Genomic DNA, 14664 nt, shown 5'->3' on the forward strand with positions numbered 1-14664 from the left:
CTATTTTTAATACGAAATAGTTGGGCTGTAAGGTTGCTCTCTCTGGGCCTGGCATCTGTGGCCTGAGCCCCGGTGCCCATACATTAAGCTGGGACCGTCTACTCCTGAAGGGCTCACAATCCAGCGTCAGGAAGTCCCAGGTCGTGCCACTGCCATCTCTTCACCTGCCTAGCTGTGCATCTAGGCAGATCACAAGGCCTGTAGGAAGGTGCTGTGCTCTCCATTCTGTGAATTAATACTAAGGAAGGACGGGGGAGAGAAGGGGGAGCGCTCAGAAAAGCCTTATTGATTTGAACTGAAATTGGCTTTAAGCTTTCACAGAGTTGAAAGAGAAGGGGTGAAGCGTCAGGAACCCAGGCCAACTGCTCTTCTGGCCAGCGTCCACGTTTTCTTTTCGGTCCCTAAGGGTAAGCGCCCGTGACAAATATGGCGGCGGCAGCCTCGGGCGCGGGCACCTGCCGGGGCGCGGTCCCGGGAGCCGCACGGAGCCAATCGCCGGGCGGGGGCGGAGGGAGAGGCTGGGGAAGCCTCCGGCGGGGAATGCGCAGGCGCACTGGCTCGCACCTGGCTCCAGGCAGCCGCAGGATTAGGCTTCGCCTGCCACGATTGCGGTGAGGGGCTCTCCCGTGGCCCGGGCGCGGGGGCAGGAGCGGGCCGGACTGGGGGCCGGTTACACACAAAGAACGGACCCGAGGGGGACAGGAATGCTCTCTGCTCTGGGAGTCCTGGGAGCTGTCTGCGGGGGGTCCCTGAAGTGATGAGGTTGTGGGATGGGAGAGCCCCCGGGTCAGGGTGGGAGAAGCTTGGGCTCAAGGGGTGAGGGTGGCATCTTTGCAGAAGGGCCCCCCGGGGCGGGGGGGAGCTGAGGTCGCGGGATGCATCAGGCTTGGGATCCATTTCATTAACATAATGGCCCTTAACCTTGCTTCCATAGTAGAACCACTTGGGGAGCTTTAAAAGAACACTGATGCTGGGCCCCATCCCTGGAAATTCCGATTAAATTGGTCAGGAGTGAGGCCTGGACCTCGATATTAAGCAGCTCCTCAGGTGATTTTAATGTACAGACGGGCTGGAGAACCACATGTTTCAGCGGCAGCATGCCAGCTGTTGAGTAAAGAGCTTCTGGGTTAGCCCCAGACTGCTCAGTGGCTTGGTGGGGACAGGTGGTCCTAGGGTGAAGTCGCTGACCATCCAGTGCTGCTGTAGTTACTTGTTGGGGAGGGAGAGGAGGAAGGTCCCTCCCCCAGTAAGTAGAAAGTTCATTTCCAGAGTGAGGAGAATAGGCCCATGAGTATTTGGAATGGAGGGTGTCCCCCCCACCCCCAGGGGAGGTCCTCCTGCCAGGCCTGGACCCTGCTCTGAGGAGACTGGGCAAGGAGGCAAGGTGGTTGTGAAACAGAAAATGCAGCAGATAATTCAGAGGTCAGCTGCTTGTTGAGAAAAGGACACCTAATATTTGCACAGGGAATTACACCTTTCAATTTCATTTGATACCCTGAGGACAGGTAGAGAATGGAATTGTTTTCTCCTGCTTCACAGATGTAGGAATAAACTCAGGTAGTTAGTAGTGATAATGTTCAAACTTGACTCAGGGCTCCTAACTCTAAATTATGCTTGTCAGTGGCCTTTTCCCTCTGCATTAAACTGCTTTGCCTACAGTCAGTAGGCCTTTTGGAGGGAATCAACACCCATCCTCCCCACGCCCCTCACTCTAGGGTCCCAGTCTGGCATTCTTGGTTTCCTCCACAAAATCCACCAGCCCCCTACCCACTATAGGCCTGATAAAGTTTCAGAAATCAGGGAGATGCTACGATTTCCGTCCTTTCTAGTTCTTTCTCTTCCAGAGGCCCGATGGGTCAAGAGGGGAGAGTTTTTATGCTATGGGATTCCTTCCAAACGGATCTGGTTCTGTCACCTCACCCCCCCCCCCCCGTGTCCCCCACCCCATTGTCCTCAGGATAGAATCTTGTGTGTAGTCTGCAAAACCCTTCCTGATCTGGTGTCTTTCTTCTGCCTGCTTGCTCTGAGCTCCCTTTCCATATTGTATCTGCTTTCTTAACACATGGTACGAGATGAATAAATGTTACTTTTTGTTATCCCTATTCCTCTTTGTGCACCAGTTGCCTTGCTGTACATGTTTTATTCAGCAGGGTACATCACAGCTCCCCAGGTACAACCCAGCTCCCCAGGTTGCCTTTTTCTGACTCCCACAGCCAGGCAGAGCTGAGGGGTACAGTGGGATTTGGGAGTGGCACTCCTATGGCTGCTACTCTTCCCTAGTGCTGGGGATGCCCATATCGGCCTGTTTGGGGCAAATTGACCTAGCAGGTATTAATTGAGTACCTGCTGTGTGGTGAAGAAGCCTGGTGGGGGCAGGGAGTAGAAAACGGGTCTGACCTGGCCCTGCTCTTAAGGAGCTTAGGTACTGGAGGAGGGTACAGGAGGTATTTGGATCCTGATGAAGAAGCCAAGGGACCTGAAAAGGGAGAGAACACGTGAGTAGGTGTACTCAGGAAGGCCATGTCACTGAACTAGGCCTTGAATCAGCAGAGTTTCATAAGATGGTGGTGGGGTTGGGCACAGTGACTTGAGAAATGCTGAGATTTTCTAGTCAAAAACACCTGTTGTGAATCTTTGCTCCAGCACCTAATAGCTTTGTGATTTGGGGCCAGTTATTTAACCTTCAGAGCCTTGGTTTCTTCACTTAGGAGATGGGAATCGTAACAAGAGTTGTAAGGATTCTTGATGATGGATGTAAAAGCCAGGCATACCCAGATGCCTGAGCAATGATATGTAGTTACATCTTGGGTATTTTAGGTGGAAGCAACAGCATGAACAAAGGTGCGGAGGTGGCATTTAAAAGAGAATTTGAGGGATGGCAGCAAGAGGCATCAGTGCTGGGTGCTAGAAAGACCAAGAAACCAGACAGCAGAGATACGAAAAAGAGTAACAGTAGCTACTATTTATTGAGGAACTTGTATGTGCCAGGTTCTGTGCTTGGTGCGTTTTTGCATTTCAGCCCCTCAGCAATCCGAGAGGCTGGCATTATCATCCCACTTTATAGATTAGGAGACCGGGCCTAGGGAGAAGAGGCTGGCTCAAAGCCACATAACTGGCACCATACCAGCAGGGGGCGGGGGGAGGGGGTAGGCTCTGGGGGCCTCCGACAGGCTCTCCTGCCAGGTGCCAAGGTAGGGGTGGAGTTGGTTACAGGATATTTCCCCTGGGTTATGCACCTGAGCTGGTGTGGGTTCCAAGCTGTTCCTTCCCTGGAGAGGCTGAGCTCTTGTTCTCTGCTGGGGCGTATTGAGGGTGGGAAGGGTGAGTAGGAGAAGGTGTTTCCTGGGGGAGGAGCAGAATCCGGAAGAGAAACTGCTGGAGGGACCCTGGACACTCCTTCCCCAGCTCCTCTCCCAGGCAGAGGCTTATCTGGACAGGTTGTTTTGCCTCCGGCTTTGGCCTGTGGCGCGGGTTTGTGTCTGGCACTCCTGAATTTTGCGTGCATTCCTGCTACTTGTGGACTCTCTTTTTCTTAACCTTTTTTTTTTTTTTTAAGTTTATTTATTTTGAGAGAGAGAGAGAATGAGAGAATGAATCCCAGCAGGACAAGGGGCTCTACCTTACGAACCATGAGATCATAACCTGACCCGAACTCGATTCGGGCACTTAACCCACTGAGCCACCCAGGTGCCCCTAGATTCTCTCTTTTGATTTACCCTTGTGTGCCCTGTCTTTTCTCTCAAATTGCCTTACCATGAGAAGGGACTGGATTACCAGGATATTCCCCTGCTCCTACTCCGATCTTTTATGAGTGAGCGCAAGAAAAAGCCAGTTTCTAAACATCTTCCATGTAACAGTGCTCTGGGCTTCTGGATATTAGTTTAATCCTTCCTGCATTCCTTTAAAGGATGGGTATTATGGGGCACTTGGGTGGCTCAGTTGGTTTAGTGTCTGACTTCAGCTCAGGTCATGATCTCACGGTTCGTGGGTTGGAGCCCCACGTCAGGCTCTGTGCTGACAGCTCAGAGCCTGGGGCCTGCTTTGCATTCTGTGTCTCCCTCTCTCTCTGCCCCTCCCCTGCTCGTGCTCTGTCTCTGTCTCTCTCAAAAATGAAAAAAAAGTTTAAAAAAAAAAAAAAAGGATGGGTATTATTATTCACATCCTACACACGAGGAAACCTAGGCTCAGACAGGTTAAGTGACTTGCCTGAGGTTACATTCTTAGTAGGAAGTGCATTTGGGATTTAAACTCCGCCTCTTCTGATGGCAAAAGTCACACCCTTCCCTCCCACTTCAACCCCCTCTGAGGTTTTCTTCTGCCATTTCAGCAGGAAGCCAGCTGGTGGAGGCTGGGGACTTAAGCCTGCAAGGTTTACCTTCTAGCAACCAGGGCAGGTCACTGGACATCTGGGTAGGGGCCTGGGAGCCTTCACTCCCTTTGGACAAAGGCTTTGGAGGTGAGGTGAGGTGGGGTGGGGTGTGTGTGGGGGCAAGGGGTTCTGAAAGGCCCTGGGGAATCAGAGAAAGTGACCTGGGTTAAGGATAGCAACAGAGGTGTAAGTTGTGCTTCACAGCCCCAAAACACCTTTAGATTAATAGTCCATCCTTGGGGCACCTGGGTGGCCCAGTTGGTTGAGCGTCTGACTCTTGATCTCAGCTCAGGTCTTGATCTCAGGGTCGGAAGTTCAAGCCCTTTGTTGGGCTCCGCGCTGGGCGTGAAGCCTACTTAAACACTCACCCCATCCTTGTGTGGTGGGTTTGGAAGGTCTGAGAGGCTCAATAGCAGTAATGTCTGAAGTTTGAGTGTTCACCACACTTATGTGCTAAGGGCTTTAGAATAATTTCCCCTAGACTGCTAACAATAGTCGGCCCCACATTGGACATGAAGAAAGTCAGAGAGAGGTTAAGCAAATCGCTCCATGTCACACAGGAAGTAAATGGTAGAGTCAGGACTTACAAGACCCTCAACTGTGTTTTCTTTCTGCTATGTTCCTTAGAAAGTGCCAGGGAGACTTTTAGGGTGATGGATATGTTCATGATGTCAATTGTGGCAGTGGTTTCACAGGTGTAAACAGTTTAAACTGAACACACTGCACACTTTGAATATATGCAGATCATTGTGTATCAATTATACCTCAATAAAACTGTGGGGGGAAAAATATTTCCTAACAAATGTTTCTTCAGGGGCTCAAGAGCCCCAGAGAAAGGCTACCTGGCCATCTTCCGGCTTTGATGCCAAAGTAGGATCACTGTAGCTCAGGAGACATTCTCAACAGACGTGGCTGGTTTTAGGTTGTTCCATCTGCTTTTCCTTCCCTCATTCCCCACCACTAGGCAAAGACGAGTGCCAGGTTGGATCTCTTGAATGAACTGCCCTCATTTTCCAATGAGCCTGAGAGATCCCTCTGGGATTCCTTACTTATTCTCCCCTCAGGGCCTGTTTCTCTACCGGAGAGTGGTGGAGTCCAGCCCTCTGAGGGAGAGGGCGGGCAAAGAAGCAGGCCCTGCTCTTGGAAACCCACAGGTTGGAGCGGAGGCAGTCAGGAGAGTCTCGGCAGGAGGCATCCGTGAGGGGCTGGAGAAAGTCTGGATATGGTGTGGTCTCTTGAAGGATGGGAGATGGGAGGCCACTTCTGGCAGGAGTACCACCAAGGACAAAGGCCTGGCCAGAGGAGAGGGTGACTTGGAGACTCTGGGAGGCAGGGAGAAGCCAGACTGCAGAGGCTCTGGAAGGGTGGACATGGAGGGGGAGCCATAGTGGGTCATGGGGCAAGGACAGGTCCTGGGGGTCACTACTGTTGGACTGGGGCTGAAATTGGCTCTCTAGGGCCCGACCATGATGGGAAGCAGAAGTTTCAGCTATGTGTGTGTGTGCGCACATCAATGTGCCTGAGTTTAGGCTTGGGTCACAAGGGCTCTAAGAGGAATAGTCCTTGAGAGTATGTGTAAATTTCAGAGGGCTGCAGTAACAGATTACTGCAAACTGGGTGGCTTAAAATTTATTCTCTCACAGTCTGAATCAACCCTGGTTGGTTGTGCTACCTCCAGAGGCTCTAGGGAAGAATCCTCCCTTGCTTCTTCCCTAGCTCCTGGTGGTTGCCTGCTGCCCTTGGCGTTCCTTGGCTTGTGTCTGTATCACTCCAATTTCTACCTGTCTTTACATGGCCGTCTTCTTTCTGTGTGTGTCTGTCTCTGTGTCCAAATTTCCCTCTCCTTGTAAGGATACCCATCACTGGATTAGAGCCCACCGAATTCATTATGATCTCAACTTGGTTACATCTGCACAGATCCTGTTTCCAAATAAAGTCACACAGGTACTGGGGGTTAGGGCTTGAACATATCTTTTGGGGGGACATTGATTTAACTTGCAACAGGGAGTTAGAAGGAAGTCCTCATAGCTTCCCTTTGGGGGGTCAGACAAACACACACGGGTTATTCTGAAAAGAGAACAGCAGCTTTGAATCTAAAAAAAGAGACAGCCAGACTTAATGCCTCGCTGCTTAAAGTGTGGTCATGGCCCAGTAGCCCAACGCCACCTGGGTGCCCTTTAGAAATACAGAATCTCAGATTCCTCCCCAGACCTCCTGAGTCAAAAATCTACATTTTGAAGTACCCAGGTGACTTGAAAGTATGTTCCAGTTTGAGAAGTCCTGCTCCAATAAAAATCTGATTTATTTCCTTCCCACTCATGGCCAGTCTTGCCTTCCCGCCTCTGTGTACAAGTCAGCCTGGTTGGAAGACAAGAACCCACACTGTGCTTTATTCTCTCTTTTCATGTAACATGTTCTTGAATTTCTCTCCTACGTGTCAAGGTGGCCCACATGCTTGCCTTTTCTGGAGAGCATTGGCCTTGCTGAGCCAGTCTCTTTGTTGCATCTTGGGCTGTGTCCAACTTTTTGCTGTGTATTACTGTTGCTGCCATGAACGTCTTTGTACGTATTCCTTTGGGCCTAGTTCCTTGAAGTGGAATTTCCAGAATCAAAGTGCATGAGTAGGTGTGGACTCTTGCCAGATCTTATCATTCTTCTATACCTACAGAACCTGACATCGTAGCAACTTTCTCTATTCTACCCAACAGTGTATAGGAACCTGATTTGAAAGGTCAAGTGGCAGAAAAGGGTTTGGAACCAGACAGGTCAGGGGTCAAATCTCCCACTTTTCTGCTGTCTGACATTGGGCAAATTACTTAACATATCTGAGCTTGGGGGTGCTTTCCAATAACATCGTAATTGTGCTACAATTTTTGTATTGTCGGGATTTTATAAGGATAATCGTGATACCACCACCATCCATTATTGAACGCTTTCTGTGAGTTACCTCACTTGACCCTTACCCTCCACTGCAGAGTGGACATGATCATCCCCTTTGCCCTTTTACAGAAAAGGAAACTGAGGCTTAGGTCAAGTAGCTTGCCTGAGGTTACAGGGACGTTGTGTGCCCAGGCCCACAGTCATCACATCCAGATTGTGAAGGTGTGTGTGATAAGATAGTGTGGATGAAAGAAGATACTGAGCACACTCCCCTAGCATGTGACCTGGCTCAGCACTTCTTTTCCCACGACTTTATCAGTCTTCTTGGGTTACTCTCAGTGGTATCCAGCCCAGCACTGTTTCAGCTGTACAGTCATTGATGTCAGTGATGATTCCCCAGCTTGGTTTGATGTACAAACTTTCTCCCAGTGGAAATGAGTTTTCAAGTGACTCAGAGGTCTGGGGTTGGGAACAGAGCTGGCTCTGATCCCTGCAGCTAACGGGCTCCTTCTTCCCCAGGGACAAGAATGGCTAGACTGCCCTTGGCTGTGAGCGCTCCTCAGTGCTCCTGGGGCTGAGGCTGAGCTGGCAGCCATGGGGCTGGGCAGGCTCCAGGCTTGGATGCTGGGCCTGCCCACGGCTGTGGTCTATGGCTCCCTGGCCCTCTTCATCTCCGTCCTGCACAACGTGTTCCTGCTTTACTATGTGGACACCTTTGTCTCGGTGTACAAGATCAACAAAACTGCCTTCTGGGTTGGAGAGGTAGGCCAGCACTGGGTGGGAGCCAGGCGGATTGCAAGGCTGGGTCCCACCCAGTCTGGAGCTTGGGGCTGGCCAGGTTGCCCACCTCAATTCAGCAAGAAAAGCTGGAGCTGGAGCTTTGATAAATGTTCATTTATCAGCTGGAGAAATTCACCCTGGATGGGTGGGAGTTTGATGGGGGGCAGTGGCTGGTAAAGTGGGTTTTAGCAGAGGGACTGACCTGAGCAGAGGTTTGCAGGCAGGAAAGCTGTGCTCATCTTGAGGGGTGGCGAGCAGGCTGGGTGGGGAAACCTCCGGAGAGGAGGTTGCCTGGAGCCCACCTGCCCCATCTCCTCTCTGCCCACAGACGGTGTTTCTCCTCTGGAACAGCCTCAACGACCCCCTCTTCGGTTGGCTGAGTGACCGTCAGTTCCTCAGCTCCCAGCCCCGGTTTGTGTCCTGTGGGTGGGTCACAACGGGTCCTGTCCCATCCCACTCCTCCCCAGGGGGTGTCTGTGTTTGGGGTGGGGAGAGAAAAAGGAAACCATTTTCAGCTTTTGACCAGGCCCCCTCCCTTCCCAAGGTCAGTCAGGCTCTGGCCATGTGGGAGAATGGCCTTGACTAACTGTTGCCTTGCTCACGTGGGAAGAGATTTACCTCAGCTTGCCTTGTCAGGTCCTTAGAACTGGGAGCTGTACAGCAAACACTCTCTGTTGCTTCTGGCAGATTCCTTTACCCCATCCTGCTTGGGCCCACCACTGCCCCCAACCCTGAGAAATAGGTGTCCCACCACCCTTTGGCCATCAGCCCTGGCAGGCTTGGCAAGGGACCAGACAAGAGAGTGTACCCCCTGGAGAGTTGTGCTTCCTAAATCAGAGGCTGAGGACTCAGGGCTCAGTGGGACCACCCTGGTGTGAGTTCCATACTCTGGGCCTCTGTCCTTCCTCTGGGGCCTGGGCAGGGGGGGAACTGGGGCTCATCAAGTTTGTAAAAGCATCTCCCAACTTTCCTCCTCTCTCTGGCAGGTCGGGTGCCGGGCTCTCCTCCAGGGCCGTGGTGCTGGCACGGGTGCGGGCCCTGGGCTGGCACGGGCCGCTGCTGGCATTGTCGTTCCTGGCATTCTGGGTGCCCTGGGCCCCAGCTGGCCTGCAGTTCTTGCTGTGCCTGTGCCTCTATGATGGTTTCCTGACTCTCGTGGACCTGCACCATCATGCCTTGCTGGCTGACCTGGCCCTCTCTGCCCATGACCGTACCCACCTCAACTTCTACTGCTCCCTCTTCAGTGCAGCTGGCTCCCTCTCCGTCTTTGCCTCCTATGCCTTCTGGAACAAGGAAGACTTCTCTTCCTTCCGCACCTTCTGCGTGGCACTGGCCACTGGCTCTGGGCTGGGCTTTGTGGGGGCCACACGGCTGCTTAGGAGGCGGGTTGAGGCAGCCGGTAGGGAGCCGGAGTGCCCAGCCCTGGCTGTAGATGGCGGGTGAGTGGCCTGGCCCAGCTCTTCTGGTTCCCACCAACACTTCTGAGTGTGATTTCAACGCTGAGTCCCCTGGCTGATGGGTGGCTGGCCTGGGGTGGCAGATGGCTCTGGCCCAGCCTTAGGCCATTGGTGACTCCCCTCTGCCCTGTAGCCTGTGTGGAGAGGAGCTGCTTGTGGGCTGCAAGGAAGCAGGCAGCATCACTTTGGGCCAGTACCTCCAGCAGCTGGCACGCCACCGGAACTTCCTGTGGTTCGTGGGCATGGACCTGGTGCAGGTATGGGAACAGGCCCCCGCCCGACGGGTAGGCCGCGCTCCACTCGAGGGAACGGGCTCCTCAAAAGCTGGGAAAGCAGTTCTGGGCCTCGTGTGAGGACTGCTGGGCAATTTGATAGTGGATACACAGGTCGGGTAGTTAGGAGGCCTGGATTCCGGCGCCCTCAGAGCTTCTAACTCCCTGTGTGATCTTGGGAAGGTCTGTCGGGGCAGACCTGGGTGTCCTCACCTGCACAGTGAGGATATGAAAAAGGGGTGCCCTTTTGGGAACTCTGTGACAGTCTTTTTAAAACACTAAGTGCCATAGCTAAAACACATGCAGTGCAGAGGCTAGCCCAGGCTAGACATAGATGGTGTTTATACTGTCAAGCTTGTTTTACTCAAGTATTTGAAACTAAAGAGTAAAAAAATCTTAATCATTCCGTGGACCATCTTATCATTCCTTCTACCTTTTAGCAAAATTAGGTAAGCAATAGGAATTTGGTTTGGGGTTTTATTCTGGCATGCTCCTGGTGGAGGGATATGAGGATAGAGCCTGCTGGTTCCCTTGCTGCCCAGCCCTGCGGCCCAGCGGGCTCCTCACTGCCCCTGTCGGCTTGCAGGTGTTTCACTGCCACTTCAACAGCAACTTCTTCCCCCTCTTCCTGGAGCATCTGTTGTCGGACCACATCTCCCTGTCCACGGGCTCCTTCCTGTTGGGTGAGTGGGCGTCTCGTGCAGGCTGGAGGAACTGAAGCTTGCACCCCAGGACCCCTCCCCCAGCTGCAGACGCAACTCCCTCCTGCGCTGGGGCCTGGCTGGCAGGGAGCAGAGGGGGCAGAGGCCGCTGTGGGGTTGCATGTCCAGCCCCCACCCGGCCCTGTTTGCCAGGGGGTGGCAGGGGGGGGGGCTGTTGCGGATGTGAGTAGGGTAGGGCTGCTCTCTTGGTGCCCCCCGCAGTAGCTATTTAACAGCTAGGATTACAGGCTGAGGGGCTTGGGTGTGCTTCTTGACTCTGCTTATTCGCTGTGTGGCCTTGGGTATGTTTTATTTAAACTCTTGGGGCCTCCATTTGTCACCTGTAAAGTAGGAATAATATAGTACTTACCCTAAAGAGTTGTAGGGATTAAAGAAAAGGATGTGAAGCTCTTCGCACAGAGCCTGGCACGTCGTCAGTGTTCAATCAATGCCAACTCTGATTCTGATCGTTAAGATGTGGATAATTAAAAACAATTTTTTTAATGTTTACTTTTGAGAGAAAGAGAAAACTTGAGCAGGGGAGGGGACCGAGAGAAAGATAGACAGAATCCGAAGCAGGCTCTGTGCTGTCCGTGCAAAGCCCGATACAGGGCTCAAATCCATGAACTGTGAGATTATGACCCCAGCCAAAGTTGGTTGCTCAAATGACTGAGCCCTCCTCCTCCCCCCCCCCCCGCCCGGGGCACCCCAAGATGTGGGTAATTGTGGAAGCTATGGCAGTGGCCCCTGACAAAGCTGCACCCTTTCTGCCCAGGCATCTCCTATGTCGCTCCCCACCTCAACAACCTCTACTTCCTGCCCTTGTGCCGGCGTTGGGGCGTCTACGCCGTGGTGCGGGGGCTCTTCCTGCTCAAGCTGGGCCTGAGCCTGCTCATGCTGTTGGCTGGCCCTGACCGCCCCGGCCTGCTCTGCCTCTTCATTGCCAGGTACGCGCTGCCCTCCCTCACCCCCACGCCTCTGTTCCACCCCTTCATTCTCGCCCCCTCTCTCCTCTGGCAGTAACCGTGTTTTCACTGAGGGCACCTGTAAGCTGTTGACTCTGGTGGTCACTGACCTGGTGGACGAGGACCTGGTGTTGAACCACCGTAAGCAGGCGGCCTCAGCTCTTCTCTTTGGCATGGTGGCCCTGGTGACCAAGCCAGGCCAGACCTTCGCCCCGCTGCTGGGCACCTGGCTGCTCTGCTTCTATACAGGTGAGGGCCCTGGGAGCTGGCACAGGGGCTCTTGAGGCTCCAGGGGTCAAAGCTTACCTGGCACACCAGCAGACAAACTGGGTCCAGTAAGGGAGAGAGAATGGCAGTTGGCCGACAGAAGCTGTGCCTGGGCCACTCCTCCTCGGCCTCTCCTTACGTGGGTAGAGGAACTGAGTCTCCAATCTTCCAGTCTTTCAATAGTTCGTTCGTTCGTTCGTTCATTCATTCATTCATTCATTCAACAAATGTGTATTGAATACTTTCTCTGCCAAGAGTTGCTCCAGGTCCTCTAGGGAAATAACATTGGCCTTGCCATCATGGAACTTTTATTCTAGTCAGGGGGGAGGGATGGGGTTGGCAGGCAACAGCCAAAGGAGAAGACAGCAGGTAGTGGTAAAAGCAATGGTACAATGGACAGTGGGACTGAGAAGCTACTTTAGTGTGGTCCAGGAAGGCCTCTCTGAGATGACACCTAGGATGTGGACTGAAGAGCAAGGATTTGGTCTGAAAGATCTCAGTGAATCCCAGACAGAAGGGGAGGCAAGTGCAAAGGCCCAAGGTATCAGGGGTGGTTAGGAGACAAGGCTGGGAAAGTAGAGGGCTCTGTAAATCAGGACAGGGTTTGGATTTTATTCTCGTTGTGAAGAAATTCTATTTGCCACGGTTTTAAGCAGGGGAGTGACGTGGTCTGATCTATGTTTTTTCAACTTCACCCTGACTGCTGTGTGGGGAGTGGGTTGTGGGGAGGCTGTGGCAGAGGCGATGGAAGCTTGGAGCAAGCGGTGCCAAGGGGGCCGGAAGAAAGTGTCCCGGTACCGGATGTGTTTTGGAATTGGGGGGAAGTGAAGGATTGGCTTTTGGGGAGTGGTGAGGTTTACTGAGGAACCCAGGAAGACTGAGGTTTTGGGTAGACTGTGGTACCAGACACCGAGAAGGGAAGAGCAGAGGCGAAGCAAGTTTGGGGAGGAATTGAGCTGTGGTTTAGATGTACACGTGTGTTGTTTGAGATGTGGCGCTGTGCTGTGGACTTTGGAGGAGACCAGGGCTGACCTTGTTCTTTCTGCATGCTCTCTTGTCCTAGGTCACGATCTCTTCCAGCAGCCCCCACTGGCCCCCGTGGGGAGTGCTCAGCCATGGCCAGAGCCCCCGGCCCCGCCCCCGGCGCAGGCCCCAACGCTCCGCCAGGGCTGCTTCTACCTGTTGGTGCTGGTGCCCATCACCTGTGCTGTGCTGCAGCTGTTCACTTGGTCCCAGTTCACGCTGCACGGGAGACGCCTGCACATGGTCAAAGCCCAGCGTCAGAACCTATCACGGGCCCAAATCCTGGAGGTTAAGATGGTGTGACAGGCAGGCACAGCAAGGCCATCCTGCTGATGACACTGTCTGCCACCCTGGTCAGGAGCCACTTTTGCCAGCCCCCATCCTGCCGCTGTGCCTTTATTGGGGCACAGCCTGGAGGACAGATAGCAGAGTGGGAGTTTCTGAGGCTGAGCCGGGAGCGTCACTGGGGTCTAAGTTCCTGCTTGGCTGTCTGACCCAGCTTGGGCAAGGGCTGGGCTGTATGTGCTCAGGGACCTCTTCCCCCTTTGGGGCTGGAGGAAGAAGAGAACCAAGAAGGGATGGGGCCGCCCTGTGGTCACACGGGGTTGCTGCATGGGCAGCATGGGGGCCTATCCCACTACCTGGCTGGGGCCGGTGCTTTGTGCGGTCTCAGAAGCCACTTTCACCCACTCAGGGGAAGCTGTGAGTCCCACTGCCCCCTCCCTCCACCTTTCCAGTGGTTTCTCTGAGCTGTCTGCTTCAGCTGTGCCTGAAGGAGTGTGCCCTAGCTGCTGCAGGGCTTCCCCACCCCCACCTGGCCTCTAAAAGAGGCTCATTTCATCGCAGACTGATTAAAGTCAGTCATTTCTATTCCCATTCTTGAGGTGTGTGCTGTGTGTGGGAGCAGTGGGTTGGTGGGGCTGGGGAACAGGATTCCTCACTTAATAGGAAAAGTACCCTGAGAACGTTCTTCTGCCGATGAGTTGGTGGTGGTGATGGGGGAAGGCACCCTCATCAGATTTTTCACTGAGGGAGCAGGAAAAGCATGCAGACTGGTATCTGCGTGGGTATTTGGGAGCGAAATGACTTGGAGGCCTGTGGTCATGTCCCGGTGCCTTTCCTATACACCACTGCCAGACACGGTGAGCAAGAGCAGCTGCTTCCAAGACTGAGGTCCCCAACCCTGGAGTCACTGGGAGCTCTCAAAAATGCTGAGGTCTTGAGTTCTGTTCCTCCAGATTCGGATTTCATGGATCTGGGGTATGGCCTGAGCACTGGGGTTTTGGAAAGCTCTGTGATTTTACTGGGCACCTGTGACTAATGCCCCTGTGCTCTAGGCCAGTGTTTGTCAACCTAGAGATACTTGGAGCCAGATAGTTCTTTGTTACGGATATTTATAACAGCATCCCTGGCCTCTCCTAGATGCCAGTAGCATCTCACTACCAGTTGTGACAACCAGATGTCTCCAGACATCACCAAATGTGTCCCACAGGCAAAATTGGCTTGATTGGGAACTACTTACTGCTCAAGGCCAATGGTTTTTGAAGGTCTATACAGTGGTTAAAGATTTTGGCTCTAGGGCTGTATTGCCTGGGTTCATATCCTAGCTAATAAAGAGCAGAGCTTTGGGAAATTACATAATCTTTCTGTGGCTCTATTTCCCCACCTGCAAGGTGGATAATAAAAATACCTACACACTTTGTAGGGTTGTTGGATCAAATACGTTAGTGTTTGTAAAATGCCTTGTCAATCCCTGCCACCCGCCCCCCCCCCCCAAGTATACAGGTTTCAAATGGAGAACTGATTAGTCAGAATATCTGAGTGTAGGCCCCAGGAACTATATTTTAATAAGTTCCTGAGCTTCTCATCCATGTGGAAGCTTTGAGAGCCTGTGACTTCAGGGATGTCAATAGCTGCTCCCCTCATCCGAGGTGGTCTCACTCATGGGTT

At 53.0% G+C, this 14664-nt stretch overlaps 1 protein-coding gene across 1 annotated transcript; it reads left to right on the forward strand.

The window, feature by feature from the left end:
- The first annotated feature begins 4151 nt into the window (after positions 1 to 4151).
- MFSD13A (major facilitator superfamily domain containing 13A) lies at positions 4152 to 14436 on the forward strand. The gene is made up of 9 exons (XM_047073365.1): positions 4152 to 4456; positions 7769 to 8011; positions 8358 to 8440; positions 9016 to 9468; positions 9620 to 9743; positions 10345 to 10441; positions 11235 to 11406; positions 11480 to 11673; positions 12755 to 14436. Exons 2-9 carry the CDS (start codon positions 7844 to 7846, stop codon positions 13015 to 13017), a joined length of 1554 nt encoding a protein of 517 aa, XP_046929321.1. The 5' UTR covers positions 4152 to 4456; positions 7769 to 7843; the 3' UTR covers positions 13018 to 14436.
- Positions 14437 to 14664: the final 228 nt, after the last annotated feature.

This window comes from Lynx rufus, unplaced genomic scaffold, assembly GCF_022079265.1.
Source record: "Lynx rufus isolate CCGP_SWC_20201006 ecotype Redwood Valley unplaced genomic scaffold, mLynRuf1.p SCAF_11, whole genome shotgun sequence".
Taxonomy (NCBI): Eukaryota; Metazoa; Chordata; class Mammalia; order Carnivora; family Felidae; genus Lynx; species Lynx rufus.